Below are 26928 nucleotides of genomic sequence, written 5' to 3' on the forward strand. Positions count from 1 at the left end.
CCATCATGAAGACAGGGGGAAATCTGAATTTTTCTTTCAAGTAGGCCAGACTGTCTTTCTGCCCTATTCCCTAGGGCCTTCAAAGGTGGCCTCTCCACCACCCCCAGTATCCTCCAACAGGCAATGTCAGAGAAGGGCTAACCCCCTACTACAGATTCCATTTCTCACAAAAGTTTAAGGGACAGGAACACACTTCCGGAGCACTAAATAGGGAGGGGGGGGGGCGGGGAGGGAATCATATAAGATGCACCCCCCCACACACACACACACACATACAAACACAGCTGTGAAAATAAATGTCCCTAGGGAGAAGTACCGGGTCCCAGGCCCACCAACCATCTTTCTTCTCCTCCCTGTCCATTAGATCAGCATCCCAAGCTTTTGCAGGAACACATGGGAGTGGGAGGGAGAGCGGGATTGGAAGGGGGTAGGATTGGTGGGGTAAAAGATAAAAAAGAATGGACAGAGGACGAGGCCTCCCCACCTCCCCTGGCTGAGACCGGCAGCATATGGGGGCCTGGCCAGTCACCAGTCACCAGTCACCAGTCACCAGTCACCACTCACCAGGGGAAGGGAGAAGCTCCAGGTCCACTTTCTCTGTCTTGATGATGGTGAGAGTCGGCTTGAGATCAACGGCCGCCTTCATGGTGGCAGGGAGTGGGGACAGATTGGGTTGTAAAGAGGATGATTTCCCCCCCTCTTTATTGGGGGAGGGGGTCAGAATTAAGGGGGAGGGAAAGGGAGAGAACCCGTTTCTCTCCAATCTCAAGCTGGGCTGGCTTTCTCCCCAGAGGAAGGTCCGCGCCCCTGCACACTCTCTCCAGGGAAAGTTGGCACTAGGCGGAGAAGTGAGCGCGCCCCTCTCTCCGTCCCTGGCTGGCTTTCGCTCCCAGTCCCTCTCTCGCGTTCCCTCTCTTCCTCTCCTCTCCGCCTCCGGCCGCCCGGCTGGCTGGCTAACTGGCTCTCCTCTCCTCTCGGTCTCTCCCTCTCTCTCTCTGTCTCTCTCCCTCTCTTCTCCCTCCCCTCCTCTTTAGGGCGTTCCTCCTCGGGTAGTGCTCTGGTTGTAGCGGCCGTTCAATCCGTCCCGAAGCTCGGGGCCAGCCAGGAGAGATCTCCCAGGCTGCGAGGGAGGGAGGAGGGAGGGGCCGAGGGGCGGAGCAGCACAGGGGGCTGGGCCCACATGGCCGGCCAACCAATCCCCCCAGGGCGGCCAAAAGCGAAAGGAAAGGTTGCCGATCAAGGCCAGCCCGGGGGAGACTCCGCTTGGGCTGGGCTGGGCTGGGCCGGCCCGCGAGCTCTGCCTCTCGCCAGGCAGCCGCGGCTCGGGTTCCCGGTTCCCGGCTTCTTGGCGGTACTAAAGGACCTGCGCTCCTAAAGCCGACGCGTGGGAAGCTCCCTTCGGGAGCGAGAAAGCCCCGGATCAATACAATCCCTATTGAAAAGGCGGGGATGAGCTATTGGTGGAGAACATCTGGGTGGGGAGAAGATTTCACCTCATTTCAGGAAAGTACACTTCATTCCCCGCATGCATTCCTTAGGGCTTTGTCACCCGCAGCAGACGCACGTCAGGGATTGCCCCCAACGCTGCGCATACTTTAACAATGTGTGTTGATCAATCAGTCATTCATAAAGACTGAGACACAGGACGTGAGGCATGTGGTTGAAGGACAGTGCATTCAGGCAACGCTGCCTGGAGCCAATGTCCTTCGAGAACTTTACAGATATGAACTCCAGCCTTCTCGTGAGTCAGGATTTAGGGTTATGATTTGGAAGGTGAGTTCATTCTTTTAAAGCGTAGGAAGGATTTTTGGGGAAAATTCACAGGTGGCTTGCTTTAGCATGTGCAATGCACCCTTTACCCAGCACAGCCCTGGATTTCAGCTTTTCTAGTAAAGGCAAATCCAGAAGCAACTCAGAGATTTTTAGTTCTAGTGTCAAATACACACAAGAAGTACCACCAGCACCCCCCCACCCTCCCCTCCATGTATGGAAGAAATAGGATCCAAACTGGAAATCCAGCCCTTTTTTCTCCATTAGAATACTTTACCTCCAATTGTCCAACATAGGGGGTTTTTTTTTTTCTAAAATTATTCTGGTTTCTAAATGTTAGATCATTTCCCTCAATCTCATCCTTCTCTTCACAAGCCCATCTCCTTTGCATTAGGTCCTTCTGTCTCCCCAAGGCAGGCATCCTATGTTAAGACTCCAAAGCTCCGAGATTTTTGCATTTCCGGAGTAAATCACTCACAGACTTTTAGGAATCAAAATATGCATCATCTTTCATTTAGGAAACTGCAGGCGCTTGGTAAGATAGTATCTCATTGAAGTTCATGATTGGACACTTTTGAAGTTATAATTCTACATGGTTTATACTAATAAATTACGTATCTAGTGCTTTAAATAGTAATATCTCCATTTTATAGAGGACAAAAGTGAGACTCAGAGATGATAAATGACTTTCCCAAAGTCACATAACTGTCAGAGCAGGTATGTGAACTGAGCTTTCAGCTAACTCCAAGCACAACATCCCAAAGCATTCATTCCACTTGAGCAAGGGGTTGTTAGGCCTTATACAAATGTATCAATAGAAAGACCAATCTTTGTTTAAGTACAAATTGTTTTTAAGTTGCCCTGAACAACCTTAGAGAGAACTATTTTAAAAAACCATTTCCTGATTTCTATGCATATTATGTGAACTTCAACCATTTGACAACAACTCTAACCTTTCCTCTGTCTATAAGAAACGTACCTCCTTTACCTTGATCTGAAACCAGTCTGGTCTCCTCAAAGCATCGGTAATGTGCAGGTTTCCCACAACAAATCAGCAGTGGAGTCAGGAATAGAATACAAATCTCTGGCTGACCCCTCTTCTCACTGCCGGATTACACCCCGTTCAATGACCAGAGAGAGATATTTGCATGTGGAAATCCTGGTTTTTGAAGGACAAAATCAATTGCGATTCATCTGCGTTTCCAAAAGGTATGAAAAAACAATGCTGGTCCCCAGATGACAAGAACAGACACTTTCTCATTCTGGGAAAATATGGGGAAAACAGCTGATGAATGAATCGGACATGAACAGAGTGGAATGTGCTCTATGGAAAATAGCTCTGAAACAGCATTGACTTACTAACTGAATACAAAAGTTGAGGAACACAACACAATTCTTAGGGGGGATTTTTCTGTTCATCTGTTGATAAGAATAGTAACAGTAATCAGAATAAATGCTGGGATATTTACATCCACATGTGAATTCCTACTTCCCTACTTATTGTCAAACAAAATTCCCTGAAGTCTATCTTTTTTTCTAATTCTCCAATAAACATTTAGATTCCTAAGAGAGTTTCCCTGGCCAGAAATTTTTTGAGAAATTTAAGGTTAAAAGTAACAGCAACCAAAAAAAATCCTGTTAAAAAAAAATTCCATAAAACCCTACCCTACTTAAATTCTGAACACCTCTCTTCCAGAGGGCAAGATCTGTATTAATGAGTTGACCTTTCTATAGAATGCTAAAATTTGCAAAGTGCTTTACATGCATTACTTTATTTGAGCCTCATAACAGTCTTGTGATGTAGATATTACAGGTATTATTATCTCCTTTTTATATATGTAGAAACTGAGGCTGAGAGGTTAAATGACTATACATTTGATCATACAGCTAACTAATAACTGTCAGATTTAAACCGCAGTCTTTCTTACTACAAGTTTAACACTTACATTATATAAGGCTTCCACTCATTGCTCAATAGTAGGTAACTAGTAAGGTTCAGGGACTACTTTTTCTGTCACCCAGTCCTAAAACAAAGAATTTTACATTTGTGACTATCCAAGCAAAGACGTAACACTTAAGGGGACCAATATGAATTACAACCCATCTTTTGATAAGGTATTCTAGGTGGTACTCAGTGAAGACTCAAATTAAAAATAAATGTCCTCTCCTTTCAGAAGCTATATGTGTCATTAATTGAGACAGAAGTATTTTAGTTTTATCATTTAACCAAGAGATACCTATCCCAATGGTACATTACTATAACATACTTCACTAATAAAACACACTTGTAGTTTTATTATATATGTTGCCACAATTTTCTCTTTGTTTAAATCTAACTGAACTTTTCTGAATTCTCCCAAGAATTTTCATTGATTTATGTTTTTGGTAAGTTGATAAAGCAAGTTAACTTTCTGTATAATTTGACAAAATGGGTGCCAGAGAAAGTCACGGAATATAAGAACTGGAAGGTACCTCAGGGTCCATCTAAGCCAACCTATACCTTAGCAAAGAATACCTTCCTTAACATTAGATTCCTTGGTTCTGTCCCCACCTCTACTAGGGCCTATCAATGTTGAATCTACCCAAGTATACAAGATTAGGATGTCATGCAAAGAATCTAAAGGTTTGATTCACCATAGCTTAACCAGCATAAGCAGCTAGGTGGCCTAGTGGATAGAATGCTTGACTTGGAGCAAGGAAGACCTAAGTTTGCATTCTACCTCAGATAACTTACTGACTCTGTAACCCTGAGCACATCTGTAAAACTAGGATAATGTTAGCATGTACTTCACAGAGTTGTGAGGATCAGATGAGAAAACATGGAAAATGCTTTATAAACCTCAAAGCATAATATAAATACTAGCTATTATTTTTTTCTGGGCTCTTTCCTGATAGTTGAAACAGATCAGTTATGTCCAATTTATTGGTTCCCAACCTGTGGGCCTTGTGGGGTTATGGTAAGGGAGATATGTATCCATAAGCACACCAAGAACTGTTTTAATCTACCTTTAATGTCAATAAAATTTTGAGTGTTAATGCAGTTACAAATATGTGAAGGTTTGTGAAAATTCTTAATGTTAAAAAGAGGTCTCTGTACTTCAAAAGTTAATGGAATTGTTCAGTTGTTTCAGTCTTCTGACTCTTCATCATCCCATTGGCAAAGATACTGGAGTGGTTTGCCATTTCCTCCTCCAGCTCATTTTAAAGTTGAGGAAACTGAGGCAAACAGGGTTAAATGACTTGACCAGGGTTACACAGCTAAGTGTCTAAAGCCAGATTTGAACTCAGGAAAGTGAGTGTTCCTGACTCCAGGCCCAGCTGCCTAGCTGCCCCTATTTTATGGGGACTATTATCCTATTCTGTCATGCTCACTCAGGTCCCACTTTAGGATGTGATCATTACTCGTCCTTCAGTTTCCTTCCCTGAAAAAGAGAGATAATTATATCTCACTTTCTATCCAACACAAGTGGATGTCCCAAGGATGAATTAGGTTTAAAATAGAATTTATATTCTAGAAGATACTCAGGGAAAAAATAACAACAGGGGAAGTAAGACTTTATTTTTTAACATTCTTTAAAACTGATGAGCATGAGAGCCAAATGCATGCAGAAGCAGTGAAATCTAGCCAAGTACAGAAACTCTCTAGAGTCATAACATCATGTCTGACCAGGTCAGGAAAAGGATGCCAGAGAAGAGATGCTAATGGTGTCTAGCAAACAACTGCCATTAAAAAATGCATCTGTAAAAACATTAAACACACAAAGACTATAAATGAGATATATTTTCTTTAGTTCCCTCATTCACCCTCCTAAATAGTTGGATTAGAAGATTAAATGTAAAAACTTATTTCAAAAGATAATTTAAGATGAATTCTTCCTTTGGAGAAAAAAAAAATCTTTAATAAATTCTTTGATGCTGCCCAAGGCTTGATTTACCAAACTGAAGAATCTCTATGTTTTAGCTTAAAATTTAGCACATTATTGTAGGTAGGTGCAAAAAAACATTTAGACCACTAACGGTTTATCCAAATTGAGCTTATTATGACTCACATGTCAATTTACTGGTATAAGCACAAGATAAGAAAAAAAAAAGTCTTATTAACAACCTGTCCAAGCTGAGTTGCTACATTTGTGGTTGTCTTTCTCTGAGAAGACACACAGTCCCTGTCATGCACAGAAAAAGGATACAGAGCTTTGAGTTTAAAGTGAGTTATTTCCATGTGACAGGTTCGGTCAATTACCCAAGCACATTATGGAAGAAAAAATACATGGGGTTTAAATATCTACAACTGTCAGGCAACAAGAAAATAGAGATTCTAAGAAACGAAAGAGAATTAAAATAAATCTTAAACTGGGCTGCCAACACACATACACACACACACACACACACATACACACACAGTCTACGGGTTAAGACAAATGTGTGAGTCAGGAAGCATCATTTTACCTTCTGATGTCATAACCTCATCTCTGCTTTGGAGATGATAACCCTTGCCTCTCCCTACCTTCTTTATTTGGAAGATAGCATAACAACAAGTCTAGGGGCTGATTTTATTTTTGTGGAGAAGCAACACCAGAGGTCATTTCTTCTTCCAAACTATTCCCAATAAAAAACAAAGTGCAGCACTGGTCAAATCCACAAGGGCTCACTCACACCTACCTTTGTGGCCATCATCCCAGAAATCAGCTAGATCTGTCCCTTCACCTAAACTGTCCCTTGACCCTCTCTGTGCAGGAAATGAGGGTCTTTATCTAGAATACAATCTGTGCCTTTCCTCTGTGAGTTCCATATGGCTTACAGCTCAGTCTCGGTTTTCTGGAAGCATCCCAACGACAGACAGCCTCATGAGGAATTTCAGGACTCCTATCCCGGAATTAGAGAGTTATCGAGGTGTTTCTTAAAAACTCAGCATTTTTTTTTAAAGAGAAGCAGTTGTTTGAGTTTTATAGGACGATTCTAGTCTATTCTAGTTGATTGAGATTTTTGCCCCTTTGGATCTGTGCCCTTGGATTGTACCTTCTTAATTCAAGAAGGAACCTCGAAGAGTAATGAGTATCACTCATATAACACCTACTATGTGCCCTATACTATGCTAAATGCTTTTTACAAATATTATCTCATTTGATCCTCACAACAACCTTGGGAGGTTGGTACTGCTATTATCCCCATTTTATAGCTGAGGAAACTGAGGCAAACAGAGGTTAAGTGACTTGCCTGGGATCACACAACTCACGTCTGAGGTTGGATTTTAACTCAGATTTCCTAGCTCTAAGTCCAGCTCTCTATCTACTTCATAAACCAACATGCCTATCTATTCAAAGTGATCATCTATTCCAAACCCTTAATTTTATACATGAGGAAACTGAGGACCATAAAGGTGAAGTGATCACACAGTTAGTTAGAAGAAGGCCTAGGGCAAGAAGCCTGCTCTCAGGTCTCTAGGTTGTATAGTAAAAAGATTGTCAGACTTGTGGTAAGTATACATCCTGCCTCAATCACCTGCAGATTGTACATCCCTGGGCAAGTCACTTAACTTCTGAGCCTCAGGTTCCTCCTGCATAAAATGGGGATAATAATGGAATCTTGTCAGTTTCCTCTATAAAATGGGGATAACAACAGAACTTATCTCACAAAATTCTTGTAAGGAAGGGGTGTGTGTGTGTGTATTTATATATGTATGTATAGGTATATATAGGCAAATATAGATATATGTATCTCTCTATACATATATAACATATATAGTATATATATCTTTCTCCTTATATAGTTTTATATATCTATATGGATATATAGAGATATAATATATAGAGAGAGCACTTTGCAAACTCTATATATATTATATATAAATATATATGTACATATATAGTATATGCATATGTATATATGTGTGTATATATATATATGTATATCGAGAGAAAGAGAGAGAAAGAGAGTACTTTGCAAATCTTAAAAAGCTAACTATTATTAACATTATTCCACTCTGGCTTTGAAGAAAGCATTGGTGCAACAGAAACTAGTCTTTCAGCTGAGTCTGTTACTGGGCAGGGTTGAAACAAGGAGCAGGATATGATTTACATAGAAAGAGAAAGATGATCAGACTCTCAGTTTATAGAAAGCTAACAATACTCTGCACTGTACACGCTGTCTCTTGGTGAGCATAATTCATGACACCCACACTGTCATTTGTAGAGGGAAGGAAGGAGCGGAGCATGCACTTGAGAAAGAAGGTCTGGACTGCCTCTGTTGCTGTCTGCAGATTCTTTTGACTATAATTATGAACCATTCAACTACATCTGCAGTCCCAACAATGTGGGATGGATCTGCCTAATCCCTAGTCCAAGCAGCGTTTGAAAATCCTCTAGCTCAGACACAACGTTTCACTCTTGCAGTGAATAAGAATGTCCTGACCAAAAGACAAGAGCATATACTAAACAAGGACTATAACCCTGATTGACAGAGACCCACAGGTTTCCTTCCAACCTAGTATCAGATTACCTCCATAAAGCAGACTAAGCATGTCTCCATGTAGCTAGGGCACTGAACAGATTTTCCTCTGGTGAAAAGCGATTCCCTCCCTCTCATCCATGAAAAGTGCAAAGAGTACAGGTTACTCAATAGGCCACTGCAAATATGCTCTATTGCCCCCTGGGACCATTGAAACCAGCCTCTAATCTAAGTAGACTATGTCTGACATGAGGCTCCACTTAATAAATGTAGGTTGAATTGAACTGAATTAGGGTTTTGGGGAAGAGGAACATGCATACTACTAGCATATATGATAGGAAGACTGATAATATTGTATCAAACATCAGAAACAAAGAACTCTACCCTGGGAGTCATAGGCTAAGTTTAAAGAGCTCCGATCTCCTGAGAGGACAACGGGCTTGGCCCAAACTTCATGCTGCAGGTGGTTTGCTCCCATTAGATGGCTAAGGACCCCATCTGATCTCAGCTTGCTTTTCTCTTGAGGTACAAAGACAGCATCAAACTTTAACCAGATGTTCCCTGAATTTGTGCTTTGTGTTTTTAATTAAGAAAGTTATGGAATCTTCTCTGTCATTCTCAATTTGTATTTGAAAAACTAAGTCAATTGTCATGAGAACACAAATCTACCACCAGAGATGAAAGATGGATGCATAAATAAAGCCAATGTAGCTCAAAGGAAAGAGCGCTGAATTCAGAAGGATGGGGCTTCTAATTCTTGTTCGCCTATTTACTTCCTATGACCTGGGGCAAGTCACATAGCATTTGTAGACCTCAGTTTCCTTATCTGTAAAATGAAAAGTATGGACTAGAAGACCTCTGACCTCTGATGATCTAAGATCCTATGAGGTACTATATCAGCTTGTTCCTGCTGATCCCCTGTTCTTGATGACTGCATCAAATAGAGGAAACAGATAGCACTAAAGAGGAAAGACCCCAACAGGAAATGGAATGCTGGTATAGGAAGAAGAAATAGAGCAGGACACCCCAGAGTACAATGAAAGGGTAAGCAGGGGCCTGACCCAAGCTGAACTTGCTATTCTGGGAACTACAGCTAAAACAGAGAATTAAGACTTGGCAGCTTCGATCCACTCACAGAATCCATTTAGATTCTCACTCCATAGTAAAGGGCCTAGAATTTCAGGAAAAGCAGCACACCAAGTAATAGCAACAGATGTAGATTAAAATTATGGCAGGAAGAGACTGGTCCCATGTTTATTTTGAACACAGGGATCTTGAGGTAAAATCAGAGTAGAAATCTGTCAGGCTAGTATTACAGTGAAAAGAGTGTTAAATTTGTAGCCGGAGCACATGGGCCCAAATTCTGTCTTTACAACTTATTAACTATGTGACTTTAGGCAAACCTTGGTTTCCTCTTCTAACATGAGAGGATTGGATTAGACAAGCAATAGCATCCCATCTCATTCTAAAGCTATGATCATATGACTTAATATGAAATACTGGAGAGTATTTCTCAGGCTCTTCCCCTCACCTCCTAATACTTAGATTAATGTTATTTGATTTTTTTGGAGACTACAACCCTGCCTATATGCCTAGAATAAATAAGCAGGTGAAAAGAAGAGGATTTAGTTTATCTAATGTCTGAGTTGTTGGCAATCCAGTTGCACGAGTGTGTGTATGTACATGCATATGCATACAGGCAGATTAAGAGTCTGAGTTTTTCTTATCTTCTGCCCTAAGAGGTTGTTGTTTTTTTAATCTCTGACTACTTTTCCTTTTTTTCTAGTCCCATAGAATTTTTTTGGGGGGGGAAAGCTAAAAATAATAATAACTAGTATTTCTATATCACTTTAAGGTTTAAGGTTAAGATAATACAAACATTATCTCACAATGCTAGGAGGTAGGTGCTATCAGATAAGGAAACTGAGGCAGGCAAAGGTTGAGTGGCTAGCCCAGCCTGACATAGCTAATAAGTATCAGAGGCTGGATTTTAAGCTGTCTTCCTGTCTCTAGGTACAGTACTTATTCATTTGTTTCTCTTTCACCCAGGATCCCTGAGGGTCTTCTCTCAGTTTGATTTTTTTTTTTATTAAATGGGTCCTCCCTTGAGTAACTACTTAAAGAAGCCTATTCACTGAATGGGTGTATCTCACTCAAAGTGAGAATGCTATAAGACCTTAGCCTGAAAGGGCCAAGGTCTCCCATTGCATCCTGGGCCATCTCCAGTCCTCCTGGTGAATATCAGGACCCTGGACCCAGATGGCTCAGGAGAAGAAGGTGAGGTTGGTGACCTTGCACAGCCCTCCCTCACTCAAATCAAAGTCAACTGCAAGTCGTGTCGTCGTCTTGATTTCATGGTCCTCTTTGAGAATGAAGGACAAATGCAACAACAACTCTATTCATTATGCTACATAACTGCCTGATGTAAATCATCTTAATTATATATTTCATATCTCTGTGAAAAATATATGTGAAGTCAGAATCAAACCAAAAATAAGAAAAAAACAGATGGACAACTCAAGAGCTATATAGTTACCCTCAAGATAATAATAAAATAAAAGACCCAGAGGAAAACTTCCAAGTCTATCATCATGGTAGGATATCAGAAAGAGCATCAACAATTGTCTGAAATGAGAAGGCATGGAAGACTCGTAATCTACCCCAGTGGAAGAAATATAGACACTAATATGATCCCAAATCTACCAAAGTCACTATGTTCTCTGTATAACTATTCATGACACTATAGCACAATTAAGTTGTTTTTCATGTATTTTTAATGAACTTGTTATGCCCATCATCTGAGTGTCCTACATGGGAGAGGAATCATGGTGTCATGGAACCACCAGTAGATTGGAAGGTAGAGGACTTGGGTTCACATCTTAGCTCTATTACTCATTATTTATGTTACCTTGGGCAAGCCACTTAAAATATCTCTAGGTCTCAGTTTCCTTATCTATAAAATGATGGGGTTAAACTAAACAACTCCTGAAATTACATCCAGCTCTGAATTTATGATCCTCTGATCTCATTGGCATAAAATAAAATACCTCATCTAGAGAGTTCAGTATACTTGTCCCACATGTCATACGTGGAAAAGAAAGGGGAAGTATACACAACAAGGCTAATACTCTCTTTGTGTGAGTAAGGAACAGATTGTGATAAACCAGGAGTAGGGAATCTGAGACCTTGAGGTCACGTGCGGCCCTTTAGGTCCTTGAGTACAGCCTTTTGACTGAGACCAAGTTTTACAGAACAAATCCTTTTATTAAGGGGTTTTGCTCTGTGAAATTTGGATTCAGTCAAAGGGTCACACTTGAGGACCTAAAGGGCCACATGTGCCCTCAAGGCCACAGATTCCCCACCCCTGTGATAAACACATGCTGGTTTGCCCAGTGCATTTTATACCAACTTGCACCTCCCTAAACTTAGAGCAGCAAGCCCCTTTGCATACACCATATGTTCTTCCCATCATATAATTTTAATACTAAATAGAGGAAGGCATGGTGAAAGGCTACCACTCATTGGACTGGATTGAGCCTATGAAACTTAGCAGTGACTTAGAAAATTATCCAATTGATTAATGGTTAAAGGATGTGAAAAGGTAATTTTCAAAGGAAGAAATCCAGCAGCCACATGGAAAAAAAAATGCTCATAAACTGATAATTTGGGAAATGCAAATTAAAGCAATTCTGAAGTTCCATATCACAATCATCAGATTGGCAAAGATAACCAAAAAGGAAAATGACAAATGTTTGAGGCACATTAATACATTGTTAGTGGAGGTGTGAAATGATACTGCCATTTAGGAAAGCAATTAGGAACTTTGCCCCAGAAGTCAATACACTCTGCATATTCTTTGACTCGGTGGTCAAAGCTGTTGCTATTCTGGGGACTACAGTTAAAACAGAGAATTAAGATTTGGCAGCTTTGACACACTCACAGAATCCACTTAGAATCTCACTCCACTATAAGGACCTAGAATTTGGGAAAAAGCAGTACACTAAGAGACTAGGCCTATACACCAAAGAGATAAAAGAAAGAGGAAGAGGACCCATATATACCAAAACTGTATTTCTAGCAGCTCTTTTGGTAGTTACAAGGGCCTAGGAAATAAAAGGATGCCCATCAATGAGGGAACGGCCAAACAAATTATGAAATACAAATATAATGCAATATTATGCCATCATAAGAATTTATGGAAAGAATAATTTCAAAGAAACCTGGGAAAATTTGTATGGGCCAATAGAGTAAAGTAAGTAGAACCAGGAGAACACTTTATACAATAAGAACAACTTTGTAAAAACAAACAACTTTGAAAGATTTAAGAATTCTGACGAAAACAATGACCAACTGTGATTCCAGAGAGCCCGTGATGAAGCATGCTACCCATCTCCTGTCAATGAAGTGATGAACTCAAGATATAGCATGAGATGTACAATTGTGTTTAAGATATACACGGAAAATTGTTTTTCTTGACTGTCTTTACTACAAAGATCTTGTTTTTCTCTTTTTCATCTGTGGTAGAGATGACGGGGGTAGGTAAGAAAATAAATACTTATTAATTGAAAAAGAAAAGTAAATGAGGAGTTGCCATTTTTTTAAATGATTTACTAAGGAAGTATAATTTCTCTCTGCCAGCTCGGTTATGATGGACATATTAATCATGCTTTTGGTGACTGAGTTCTTGACTACTAATGGACAACCAAGGCACTGTGGCTGAAAAGTTGGCTGATATTATACCATAGAAACAAATGGGGTAATAGACCCAGGACTCAGCATTGCCCCTGAGCTGTGATGAGGAACACGCACGCATGATTTCTGTTTTCCTCTTTTTACTTCCTCATGGGGTATGTCTGTACAGTAGATTCCCAACAAAATTCTGAACACATCATGCTGGAGTCTAAGTACACTGACTTTCTAAGATTGGCTAATTAATACAACATGCCCTGGTTTCATCTATGATGATCTTAGAAATATCAATCTGACCTATACCTGCCATCCTTCATAAACAGCACCCACATTCTAAGACCACAGTTCTAGAGATGAAAGCTCAAAAATCATCCATTCCATCTGCTTCATTTTACTTATAAGGACATTGGGACCCAGAGTAGCGTTAGGTGGGATGCAAACCCAGGTTCTCTGACTCAAAAGTCAACATTCTTTCCAGTGGAGCATGTGGCCTCTATTCTGTTACAGGGGGCCTCCAGCTATCCTGAATCTAGCAATGCAGAAAGTTCATTAAGAATGATCTTCAAGCCCTCCATAGAGGCAGGGTGATAGAGCAGAGAGGGCACTGGATTTAGTGTTAGACAGTCTGAACTTAGGGGCAGCTAGGTGGCACAGTGGACAGAGTGCCAGAACTGGAGTCAGGAAGACTCCTCTTTCTGAGTTCAAATCTGGCCTCAGACATTTATCAGCTGTGTGACCCTGGACAAGTCACTTAACCCAGTTTGCTTCAGTTTCCCCATCTCTAAAATGAGCCAGGGAAGGAAATGACATACCACTCCATTACTTTACCATAAATAAACAAATCAAATGGAGTCACAAAGAGCTGTACACAACTGAACAACAACAGTAGGAATCTGGACTTAAATTCCAGCTCCACTATTTACTGCCTGATTGCCTCTCTGGATCTCAGTTTCCTTTTCTGTAAAATAAGGATGTTAGATGGAGGTTCCTCCCTATTCTAAAGCTTTACTCTTATGATACCTGCACAAATATCACACACATATCACACACACACACACACACACACACACACACACACACTTTTAGAACTGAGAGGAGGAAGCTGGTGGTACAGAGGATAGAAAGAACATGGGGTCTGACTGAGTTCAAATTCTGCCTAAGATGCTAGGTGTCATATACCCTCGGTTTGCCTCAGTTTCCTCAAATGTAAAATTAGGATAATTATAGCACCTATCTCACAGGGTTTTTGTGAGGCTCTTATGAGATAATATTTGGAATAAGCACTTAGCATAGTGCTAGGTACATAGTAAGGGCTATATACAGTAAATGTTTATTCCTGTCTCTTCCCTTCTATCAAATCCCTCATATGGATTCTGAATTGCACAGACAGACATGAGAGTGACTTTGGAGACTGAAACAGCATCGATAATGATCCAACATCATTATTCCTGTTTAGCTTTTGCTGAGCACCAATCATGCTTAGGGTGCTAGAAATGGAAATTTGACAGGCTGAAACACCAAGTAGGTTGAAATGCCAATGTTTCCTTAGATTCCAGCTCACATTTGTTTTAGTTGTGCATGGATATAAGCACATCTATACATATATATGCACATATTCATATATATGAGTGCATAATGTATGTGTGTATGCATATATGTATGGTGTATATTATACACAATACATGCATGCATAGCCTTGAATAACCAAAACAAATATATATACTATATCCATGCATAACCAAAATAAATGTATATGTACATGTATGTATATATGTATTTATATATAAGTATACATAAAGACCTATATATGCCTATATATACACATACATATAAATATATATTTAGTTTTATATTTTAAAAAGATGATTAGGTCTTCTAGCTGCAAAAGGCCAGCTGTGCTTCTTTTCCCTGGTTCTTGCATCATCATCAGTGAAAAAGTATCTCCAGATGGAATATAGCAGATGATCCTGGTGAGGACAAATGAAGCAGAGCAGACTCTAGTTTAGATCTCCTCTATCTGGACTAACTCCCCTACAGTGGAAAATTTCCCCCACTCCCCAGGCCTCTCACCTCCTTTGAATTAGTGAAATGGAGAGGAGTGAGTCAAAAACTGAGAGATGAGACATAGCGTGATGTCTAAGAAGGCATCATTTAATTGACCTAGTGCAGGTTTAAACCTAAGGGCTAGCAATACATAATGGAACCATCAATGAATTGTCATATTTCTATGGATGGAATATTACAGGTAACCTGGAGAGAGTAGAAAATACAGAACTCATTTCCCAGTGAAAATGAATTTCATCTGATCCATCAAGAACGTGTCTTTTCTCTTTGATTGAGAAACAAACTTGAAAGATCTTATCGTAGAAAACCTGTAGATAGAAAGCATCACAAAAGATTTTGGGGGGAGGATGGGAGAAAAAAGGAGGGAGGTGCATCTGGGTAGAGAGCTGGCAACAGACTGTGTGGGAGGAAAGAATAAATGGCAGTCAACTCTCTTGTGATGGGTTCCCAAGAGAAATCCCTTTCCAGGAATTAAAAATCTTAAATAATGTTGAGAAATTTGAGGGGGGAAAAACAAGATCTTGGTCTTTTCTTTCAGGGAATTTCACACCAGTGAAGGAGGCCAGATGGCTAGCAACAGCAATTTCAGTTCCCAAAGTGGTCCAGCATTCACATTACACTCTGTATCCTCAGCAAAACAACAGGGAGTGTCCTGGGGTGAGGCTTGGGGAGAGGAAGTTAAGAAAATTTAGAATCCTTGTTCCCTCCACTGAGCAACCTACACAAAGACTAGTGTAAAAGCCCTGTAGAGCTTCGATTTCATGGAATTTAGAGCTGTAAAGAAGATCCGATCCCATCCTCTCGTTTTACAAATGAATAAGAGACATCCATGATCACACAAGAAATGGAACTGGGATTTGAACCTAAGTTCTGACTTGATATCTGTGACCCCTTTCCATTATGACAAAGACTTCTTCCTAAATGCTTTCATTGCCTTTTAATATTTTGTGGATACCAAGGTAATGCTTCTATTCTCCATCTGTTAATCCTTCCCTCTCAAAATATGACCAGGGCAACTAGGTGGCACAGTGGACAGAGGCCTTGGCCTGGAGTCAGGAAAACTCATCTTCCTGATTTCAAATTTGACTTCAGACACTTCCTAGTTCTGTGAGCCTAGACCAGTCACTTAACCCTCTTTGCCTCAGTTTCCTCATCTGTAAAATAAACTGGAGAAGGAAATGGCAAACCACTCCAATATCTTTGCTAAAAAATCCCAAATGGGATCACAAAGAGTTGGACATAACTGAAAAATGACTCAACAATAACCTCCATTTTCTGGTCCTACAATATCTTAAATGGCATCATCCAGAACATCATGCACTCCACTACTTTTCCTTCTGAGTTTCAGATCTGATACATGCTCCAGGCTAGACATGGCACCCATTCTTCCTAAACAGGCGGCATCACCTTTTTAAAAGTATTATAATAAGCAATCAGATGAGGGATCAGTTTATTATCTTTGTCAATTGAGTGAGGAAGGCCATCATCATCATCATTGTCATAATTAAATAATGATCATCTTCCTGACATTTTACAGTTTACAGAGCTTTCAATACAACCACTCTAGAATGTGAGGAATGTGTGGAGGACCGTCTCCATTTTATAGATGAGGCTTAGAAAGGTTCAGTGACTTGCCTAGAGTCACACAGCTACCAAGGGCTGGACCTGGGACTCAAAACTCAAGCCACCTGATTATAAGACCAGTGATCTTTTGACTGTGTGAGACAGTAGAAAAAGAAAAATAAACAGAAATCACTGGATTTGGATTCAGAGGACATGAATTCAAATGTTATCTCTATCAATCACTCTCTGTGTGACCCTAAGCAAGTCACTTGACCTCTCAGTCTCAAGTTCTTCATCTGTAAATCAAGGGAATTGGACTGGTGGGTTCTCTTTCAGTTCTAAATCTGACACTATCATGCCTGACATACTACCTGACATGCTTCGGGGGCCCACAAACCACACTCCTCCATGCCATAGCCTTGCATCTGTTCCATTTCCTGCTTTTTGAACCTCAGGTTTTGCCAAAGCTCTTCTCACTTAAGGATCATCTCTCAATTGTCATAGATCACTTTTCTTCTGAAATTCCTAATTCCTAGGGACTGGTGTCAGAGGGAGAAGCAATTTTGCTAAAACAAACTAAAAGAAATTTTGTAGAAATTTCTACTTGTGGCATAGAATACAAATGGAATGAGAATGGAGAATACAACATTGAATGGGTGAATGAAAACTGAACTCCCCCAGCCACTTCTGGGAATACTTGTACTCAGTGCTAAAGGATTTGGGGATCATCCCTTGGTCTTGATGATGGCAGCAGTAGAGGAGGCTGTGTCAAAAATGACTGGTCAATGAACCAAAAACTTGGCCCACTCAGAAGATTTTTAAAGGGAGAGCTAGCTTCCACAGTCACTCTCTTTTTCTTTTGTCCTTAACACGTGGAATGGAACACTTTCTCGATGTTTGGAAAAGGGCCTTCCTCCTACTCACCCAGCAACTGTATAGCTGCTCATACATGGAATCAAGCACATATCCTCTTTAGGTGAGCCTGAGACTAGTTCTTAAGACCCTGGCAACTTCTTCTACTTTGTATTTTCTTTCCCCTGAGCATAGGTGAGCAAACAGTGATCCTGAGATGGACATTTCCAGCCCTGAAGGCAACCTCATGAATTTAAGAGGTCAGGAACTCCTAGGTCTCAGTTAGTGTGAACTGCACTTCAAGAATTACTCAACCCTTTTCGGAGGAAAAAGATGACCACTTCCAAGAGAGTGGGCCCAGGTCATGCCCTGGTTTTCTAGAAGATATGGATCTTGAGGGAGTTGTTCCGATAGAATAGAGCCAATGTAAAGGTGAAAGGTGTTCATGAGTCCTACAAGATGATTCATGTCTTAATGTTTTAAGTATCACCTTCCCAAGAGAAAATAATAGGAAGAGTGAATGAAGCAATAATAAAGTATTTATTAAGTACTTATGTTCCAGGGCACTGTGCTGAGCCCTGGGGACACAAATATAAGATGTCAAGACAATCTCTTCCCTCAAAGAGATTACATTTTAATGGGGCAAGACAACCCATGAAGGGAAGCTGGAAGAGAGAGAGACTGATACAGAGGCAGAAGCATGGTTTGGAAATGGTGACCGGGAAGTGATGGTTCCAGTCAGGGTGAGGTAAAGCTTATCTATCAGAGTCTAATGTGATGGCTGGGGCAGAGTCCAAGAATTATTCTTCATGTTTTCAGTCTTCATCAATGGATATTTATGATTCTTTGGTATTTTAAGCATTTCTATTTGCATGGAGAAAATAAAGAGTTGCCCTGTACCTTACATGAATTGTACTCCTGATTCCTTTTTGGGGATACCTAGGACCTGAGCCAAATTTAAGCTTTAAGGAATTTTCATTCAGAATCCAGGAAGGTGACATAACGAAATAGAGAGGAAACGAAAAATTCTGAACCCTCTTTCTTAAGACAAAGATCCATCTAGGAGTTTTGAAAGTTTATACATAAGACTAGAGCTGTGATCACTTAGTGAGAGAAGGTTCCTGTTCATCCCTAGGCTAGCACTGATCTATTGCTACATAAATGTTATGACACAGCTCTCCTGACCAGTACTATTTCCCTCCTAAATCTGATTCACCTAAATTGTCCATCCTCCAGATTGCAGATCTTACCCATGCCATAACTGTGTCACAACCTAGACTCTCAAAGGCCATCCTCAATGCTTTCGAAGACTTAACAGTAATAGTTAATGGTTATATTTGATTTAAGGTTTGTAAAACACTCTATAGAAAATTATTTCATTTGATCCTCACATCAACCTTAAGAATTGTAATATTGTTATCATTCTACAGATGAAGAAACTGAGGCAAGTGGATGTTACCTGACTAGCCCAGGGTCACACAGCTAGTAAGTATCTGAAGCAGAATTGGAACTCAAGTCTTTTCTACTCCAAATTCAGTATTTTATACACTTTATAAGGTTTCAGCTACATGTGCTCACTGATTGCCATGATACATTCTGGTCTCTCTCCTAGAAAAAGGGATCTCAGAATGCCCCTTTCTCTACCTGCTGGCTCAGCCAAAGACATCCCAGTTCCTTGCATTGCCCTCGAACAACACATAACTTGCTGTTGAGGGGCATCAGCCACATAATCTGCATTTTGGCAGTACCCATCACTGGCACCCAGCCACTGGGGTTGGCAACATAGAATAAGCACTGTCTTCTTCGTACTAGATGCCTGCTCTATTTTGGCAAGAAGGACTAAGACAGCAATGCTGGAGAAGCAGAGTTAATTGGTTTTCTGGGGGTGTTTTGTTAAGTCACCCACCTCAGTCCCAATCTGATTAAAGAGCAGCTTTGCCCTTTCCAACAACCGTGGCAAATAAATGATGGAGAAACTCTACTATGCACATGGTTGGGTCCTCTCTAGGTCTCTTTCTTTTCTTCAGGGCTTTAAGGAGGTTTGGGGAGTGATTCTGGCTATACAATAATGTTCTTGTTCTCCTTTTGCTGCACAGAGAAACCTTGAATAGCTCTGTCTAAAATTATAAGCAGGGCAGCCCTAGGCTCTAAGAGATCAGAGCTCTCATGCTGGGCCTGAACAAAGACCCCGCTTTTTCCTAACAATTAGCCAAGCTAAAAGGACATCTATCTCCATCTATTAAAACCACCACGTGCCTTCAAGTCAGCCCATTGTAAAGCTAATTAAATAACACGCCTCTCTCCCCATGCTGGTCTCCTGATTAGCTCTCTTCTGACCAAAACCACTGTAAAGAGGCATGAGATGTGCAGGTCTGAAACTGCAAAACCCACAGCTACAGCCCCACAGCTCCAGGCTAGATTGTCATCACCCTTATTTCTGAGGATGCGTCCAAAAAATAATTAAGCTTCATACCAATGAGTAAAACAGACCTACCCTCTGACCTCCTGGCACTTAATTTCTAAAATTCTGCTTGAATGCAAAATATTCGGTAGCAAATCACCCATATCTTAGTCTGAAAATACCACTCTTGTAGTAGAGGGGGTAATGAGATGTATTCATTCAATCATTCATGAAAAAGTTTTAAGAACCTACTATGTATGATAAAGTAAGAACCCATGCACTAAATGTTGAAGATCCAATGAAAAAACATGAAGTAGTCTCTCCTTTTAATGAGTTTATGTTCTATTGAGGGGTAAAGGAGATGGGGGGAGTGATAGGAACATAGATGAAGAAATACAAAATATAAATAAAGAGATAGATGTATTTCATCTAGGTTATCCCCATCTCAGATGTTAGTCTAGGTTCAAACTATTATCACATCTGTATCCACTCAAAACCATAGCTCATAAGCATCTTCTGATGATGTGTTTACCTTTTCTCTAGCTGTCCAGAAGACACAACTAATTTCAAAACAAAGGCATTTAATAAAATTCTAAAGCAAGAAAAATAAAGAATATATTCACAATAATATTCTTTTATACTTATTGTCTCAAAGTTCACTCTGCTCCTGTGGTCCCTTCCTCTGACTGGTTGCTTGTCCCAGGAATTCCATTTTAAGGAAAGTGTGCAGGACAGCCATGTCTTCATTCCTCTGCAGGATACACTACTCCTGAGTCTTCTAACTTTCCCAGTCATGTCCCTCCCTTGTCCACTTCTTTTTATGTGTTGATCTCCTCCATTAAAATATAAGCTTCTTGAGGGTAAGGACTGTCTTTCTTCTTTCTTTATGTTTTTCACTTGTATTTTTATCCCAGTGCAAAACACAATGCTAGGCACATAGTTAAGTGCTTAACAGGCATTTCTTGACTTGTAAATCTAGGGCATATTCTCCCACAAAATATATATACATATACATATACATATACATATACATATACATATACATATACATATAGGTGGTGCAGTGTATAGAGCACCAGTGCAGTAGTCAGGAGGACCTGAGTTCAAATCTTACCTCAGATACCTAACACTCACTAGCTGTGTGACCTTGGGCAAGTCACTTAACCCCAATTGCCTCATCCTGGATCATCTCTAGTCATCCTGATGAATATCTGATCACTGGATTCAGATGGCTCTGGAGGAGAAGTGAGGCTGGTGACCTGCACAGCCCTCCCTCACTCAAAACAAAGTCAAGTGCAAGTCATGTCATTATTTCTCTGATGGCATGGTCTTCTTCAGCAGCAAAGGACAAATGAAGGACATACATATATGTATATATGTATATAGGTAACATTTGTGACCAGGGCTGATGTACAGAGAGGCAACTCACACTTCTACTACTGCAAGACTATGTCCTCTAGTGACAGAAGACATCATTTTGATTGGGCTTACTCCCCTCTGGGTCTGGTGCTTATGGGAGGATTGTTGCTCTCCTGGTAAAGACTTCCGGGCATGTGTCTCATGGTGGCTGGTGACTAGCAGGAGCATTGTCCCTACTGAGTTTAGCTAGCTCCCTGCTAACTGCTTCTGATCTTACGTCTTTAGGCTCCTCTCTGGCCATCTCAGCCAATATGGTAGAGTGGATAAAATCTCCCTTGGTAAGGGCAAACTGACAACTGTTTTGTCATTGGGACAAGATCCAACAGAAGAATGCCAAGCAGGAGGGCCCCAGGCTATGGTACCTAAATCTGGGTACAGATTCCAAAGCTACAAATGACCTCAAAGTCGTAAATAACCATCTAACTTAGGATTGATAATAATAGCTCATTGGTTTATAAAACATTTTACAAATGTTATCTCATTTAATCCTTATTATTATCCCTACTTCACAGATAAAGAAACTGAGACCCAGAAGTTAAAAGATTTGTCCACAGTCAGACACCTAGTAAGTGTCCTGGGCAGAATGTGAACTCAGATATTTCTGACTACAAGTCTAGCACTGTATATATGCTTCTTACTTCCTCTAAGGCTTTTAAAAATCCTCTCTTATTTAGCATTCAAATAAAGCTGAGCAAGAATAATAGATAAGCTGAGGAGACAAGATTCTTTAGCCTCGTAGATCTCATTCCTGTCTTCATTCCTGTCTTCGTTGTGACTATTTGTCAGCAGCAAACCTCTTTCCCCTTGGTGCTCTTTTTTGGTCAGTCAAAAGACTCCCAATCTCCCTACAAATGCAAAGTAACTACAGAGTGATTGATTAGAGAGGTTGATTGTAGTAAGGTGGCCCTTGATCTGAGCTCTGAAGAAAGCTAGGGATGATTAAAAGTAGACAAGACGAGGCAGATCATTACAGGCTTGTGGGACAAATAGCCTGGTCAATAACCCAGAGATGAACAATGAAATGCAGCGTAGGAGGAACAGTAAGGAGGCTGATTTGGTCAGAAAATAGCACACAGGCCAATAAACCTAGAAAGGAAGGCCAAGACCAGCCCTTGGAGTCCTCTGGCCTTTGCAGATGACAAAACGCAAACTCCTCAAAGAACAGAAAAAAGAACAAAGTTCTAATAACGTTGCAGAGACATGGACTAGAAAATAAAACATGAGGTTGGGGACTGAGATTTTCCATCCATGTTCAATTTATGTTCAGTGCAGATCAGTAATGGGATCACGGATGGGCTCCATGTCAGTTGTCTCCATTTGAAATTGTCATCTCAGATCATATACACACATACACACACACACACAAGCATGGGCACACACATGCTCACTCAGATTTTAAAAAAAAGTAAAGAGAATGGTGCTGTCCATTTTCGAAACTTGTCAGTGGTGTTTAAGCTTAAGTTTTCAAACCAAGCTTCAGTCTTTGAGGTTTATGGTCAATTTATTCTTTGGAACATGCAAATAGTTGCTTCAAAGCAATAAAAAAAAAGGAAAAAAAGAAAAGATCACTCATCCATCTTCCTGGCCTCTTTTAACAGTTACAAAACAGCAGTTGGATGAGTGAACTGTACAATAATCTCATATACAACTTGTTTCCCTTAAAATACACTTGGGCTTCAGAATTACCAGAAAAAAAAACACTTGGCAAAATATGAATTTGGGCTCTGCCAAGCCGCCAAACATTTAAAAAACAGCTGAAGACACTGAATGGTTCCTATCCTTAAAACAAAAACTACAGCCTCGTAGCAAGAAAACACCAGACAACAATTCTTGCATAACCCCAAGTTCTCTGATGATACTGGCTTTGGGAAAAGACTTTCTACAGGCTTTTTTTCCCATTTTTTCCCAGCATCTCAATTTCAGTAAGAAAAGATGTGCTTTACTGTTTGTCCCAATTACAGAGCAAGTCGAAGACCTGCACCATCAGACCTCCAACATGCAAACTCTAGGATTAGGAATGTTGTCTCTCCACAGTGGTAGCTGTCCTGGCAAACCACATACCTGCTGAAATCTCTGACTCTGTAAAATATTCACAAATAAATTAAGCGTGACAAGATTTGGCGATGAAATGTCACAAAGTGTGCTTTTGGAGCCTAGAGGTCCTTTCTCCCTGCTTTGCTACCACATACCTCAGTTCTATCTTTAAAAGACCTAACTCAATTCCTCTAGTGGACACTTAGGAAACAGCTTGTTCAGTAGATGAGGTTAACGGCTGTCGCATTATCATGGGGATTTTGAGTTTTGGAATTAAAAATAAAAAAACAGGATATAAACTCATGTCACAAGCAAATCTAATAAAACTCTTCCAGGAATGTGTCCTGAATGGATTGTAGGAAGCATTCTGTGAATATGGCCTATGTATGCCATCTTCTTCCATGCCTCCTATCAGAACCTGAGTTGCTGTTGTTGTGTGTTTGTCCTTTGTTCTTGAAGAAGATCGTGACATCAGGATGATGACATGACTTGCATCTGACTTTGATTTGAGTGAGGGAAGGCTGGGCAAGGTCACCAACCTCACTTTCTCCTCCTGAGCCATCTGGGTCCGGTGGCCCAATATTCATCAGGATGACTGGAGATGGCCCAGGATGCAATATGAGACACTGGCCCTTTCAGGCTAAGGTCTCTGTCCTTGAATCCCCAGGCTATGAGAGGTGAACCCCCACTTTATGTTTCCGGGGGCCCAGACTGCTATACTACCAAGCTACCCTGTAGGTTCCCCCACCAGGCCTTTTTGGGTTGTCATCTATTAGAACATAAACTCCTTAAAGGCAAGAATTATCTTGTTTGCTTGAATTTGTATCCCTAGGCTTGGCATAGTATCTGGTACATAATAAGCATCTAATAAGTTATCTGTCTGTCTGTCTATCTATCTATCTATCTATCTATCTATCTATCTATCTATCTATCTATCTCTCTCTCTATCTATCTATCTATCTATGTGTCTGTCTGACTGTCTGTCTAACCATTCATCTATTCATCTATCACCAGGCCACATTTGGAGAATGATGTTCATTTCTGAGCATCACATCTTAGGGAAGACAAGATGAAGTATGTCTACAGGAAGGTAACTACAGTTGTGAGATTACAGAACATGATATATGAGATTTAGGTGAGGAACTGTATATGTTTATTTGCAGAAAAGAATATTTAGGTGGAGAATAGTAGTTGTGTTCATGTTTTTTGAAGGGTCTTCACATGAAAAATATATTAGAATTGCTATGATTGACCCCAGAATTAGAAGAAATGTGTTAAAGTTACAAAGAGGCATGTTTAGGTTTTATGTAAGGAAAATTATCTTCCTAATAATTGTTGTTAAGTCATTTTTCAGTCATGTACAACTTTTTGTGACCCATTTGGGGTTTTCTTGGCAGAGATAATAGAGTGATTTACTATTTCCTTCTCCAGCTCATTTTTACAGAGGAGGAAACTGAGGCAAACAGTGTTAAGTGTCTTGCCCAGGGTCACACAGCTAGTAAATATCTGAGGATTTGAATTCATGAAGACAAGACTTCCTGACTCCAAGTCTAGTACTCTATCTGCCATGCCACCTACCTGGCCTTCCTAATAATTAAAAGTATGTAGAAATAGAATGGACTACTTTAAGGAGTCACAAGATCAGAGATCTAGGGATGAAAGGGAACTCTGAGACCATCCAGTCCAATCTAGATGTGGACACTGAGGTCCCAGGGAGGTTAAGTGACTTGCCCCAAACCACACAGGAAATAATGATCCGAGTTGGAATCTGAACTCAAATCCTCTGACTCCAGAGCCAATACTCAATACTGGAGGATCACTTTTGGGAGAGGGGGTCCATGTTCAGTTTAAGTTGGATTGGATGGCCTCTGAGGTCCCCTCCAACTTTGAGATTCTGTGAACATGTCTTTTCCCAATAACAGTAACAATCTCCTTCTTTTGTACAACATCCTACAGCTGCCAGAGTACGTTCACATATGTTATCTGATTTGACCATCCAAAAAAACCTCATGAAGTAGGCATGGAGAGAGTCTAAGTTTTCTAGCTTCTTCACCCTGCAATTTTGTCTACTTTAAATTAGGAACTCACAGGCAATTGAAACTCTATCTACTTAGTTTTATATATTGCACAACTCATGTCCAACATTCAGAAAATACTGATGATACCCATGAACACAACCTTTGGTCACATTTACTCCAAGCATCCAAAGTTCCTCTCACTCATTGTTCAAAAGACCCATTAAAAACACACCTTCTTTTTCCAAATCACTTGTCATGATTTTTTAAAAATTTCTATTAAGCCCCTTTTAAAAAAAAATCACTTTTCCACAGTAAGGCATATAAGTCATCATTTTCCCACCATGAACGTGGCTTGGTTGAGGAGGGAAGGGGTGGGAGTGAGGGTGGAATTGTGTGGTGGGCCAGTCAACTCTGAATGCAATCACTTCCCATGAACTCACCCCAGCTCCCAGAGCAGGAGTAATCGGAGATGTTATTTGGGGGTGGAAGCAGAGAGATCCTGGGTCTGACTGCACTCATGGGGAGAGCGGAGGAGGGATGAAGCTGCAGTTGGGGGTTGAGAGGGAGTGGAGTTGGGAAGGGAAGGAGAAGGAGAAAGGACAGAGCCTAACCTTCCTTCCCATGGGAACAACAGACATGAACTGAGCTCCTGTGCTCTAAAGGCTACACAACCCTCAGTAGCAGCTGCAGTCAGGAAAAACTTGGGAAGCACTGGAATGAAAGAGCAGCTGGACAGAAAACACGTAATTTTTTTTATTGCCTTTTCTATTTATATATTTATATTGGGATTTCAGAATAAAAGAACAAAGCAGAATTTGTTCCAACACAGACTGCAGTATGAGTTGGACATGGCATTACAAATAATAATAAAAAAAAAAACAACCATTAAATTCTGGGAAATGTTCCATTGTTCTAAAATCACATATCTCGAATTCTTCACCAAAATGCGTATGTGAGCAAGAGACATAGGGAGAGGTTGGTAAAGAGGCATGGGGAGAGGAAGAGATACATTTTCATGTTGGAGTAAAAGATGAGAAGTGATTATTTCAAAAGCATTCAGGTTAGGATGGACTGATCTTTGGGGTGAGGGGGGCTTTCTCCTTTCTTGGCTCAATGGGATACAGTGGAAGTCAGATGGTTCCATTCCAGATCCTACCTCATTAATATCTGTTTAACCTTGGGGAAGTCACTTTTATTCAATCTAATTGAAGAAGTGTTTATTAAATATCTACCAAGTGTAAGACACTGGAGATATAAAGTCAAAACGAAAACATCTGTCCTTGAGGAGCTAATGTTTTTCTTCACTCCTCAGAGTTTCATTTTATCCTCTGTGAAATGGGCATAATAATACCTACTTTATCACATATGAGTTGCAATATGAATTAGTAGAGGGGGCTACCATACCTGATATGGATTGCTGAAGTAATCAGAGATCTTTAACATATTCATTTATTATATACTGGGAGTAGTAGAAAGAGCACTAGATTTGAAATCAGACAACCTGGGTTCAAATTACAGTTTAGCCCCTTCCTAAATACAAGACTTGGAGTTTTCTTATATCTAAAATGAGATGGTCTAGGAATGACTATTTAGACTAGCTAGAGTCTTCCAACTCTAAATCTGTGTTGACTGTGTTCATAAGGCTGTTATCAGCAACATACCTTGTAAACCTTA

The 26928-nt window shown here is 40.4% G+C and overlaps 1 protein-coding gene across 2 annotated transcripts in view; it reads right to left on the minus strand.

Moving 5' to 3' along the window:
• ETS1 (ETS proto-oncogene 1, transcription factor) overlaps nt 1-26928 on the minus strand; it is a 189897-nt gene that overhangs the window by 80947 nt on the left and 82022 nt on the right. Inside the window, exon 1 of one of the 2 annotated variants that reach the window (XM_072611553.1) lies at nt 565-1089. The exons of the other annotated variant lie outside the window; for it this stretch is intronic. Coding sequence (XP_072467654.1) covers nt 565-646 — 82 coding nt within the window. The 5' untranslated portion in view covers nt 647-1089. Of the gene's footprint in view, nt 1-564; nt 1090-26928 lie in introns of those variants that run through there. 2 annotated transcript variants of the gene reach the window in all.

The sequence above is a fragment of the Notamacropus eugenii genome, chromosome 5 (genome assembly GCF_028372415.1).
Source record: "Notamacropus eugenii isolate mMacEug1 chromosome 5, mMacEug1.pri_v2, whole genome shotgun sequence".
Classification (NCBI taxonomy): domain Eukaryota; kingdom Metazoa; phylum Chordata; class Mammalia; order Diprotodontia; family Macropodidae; genus Notamacropus; species Notamacropus eugenii.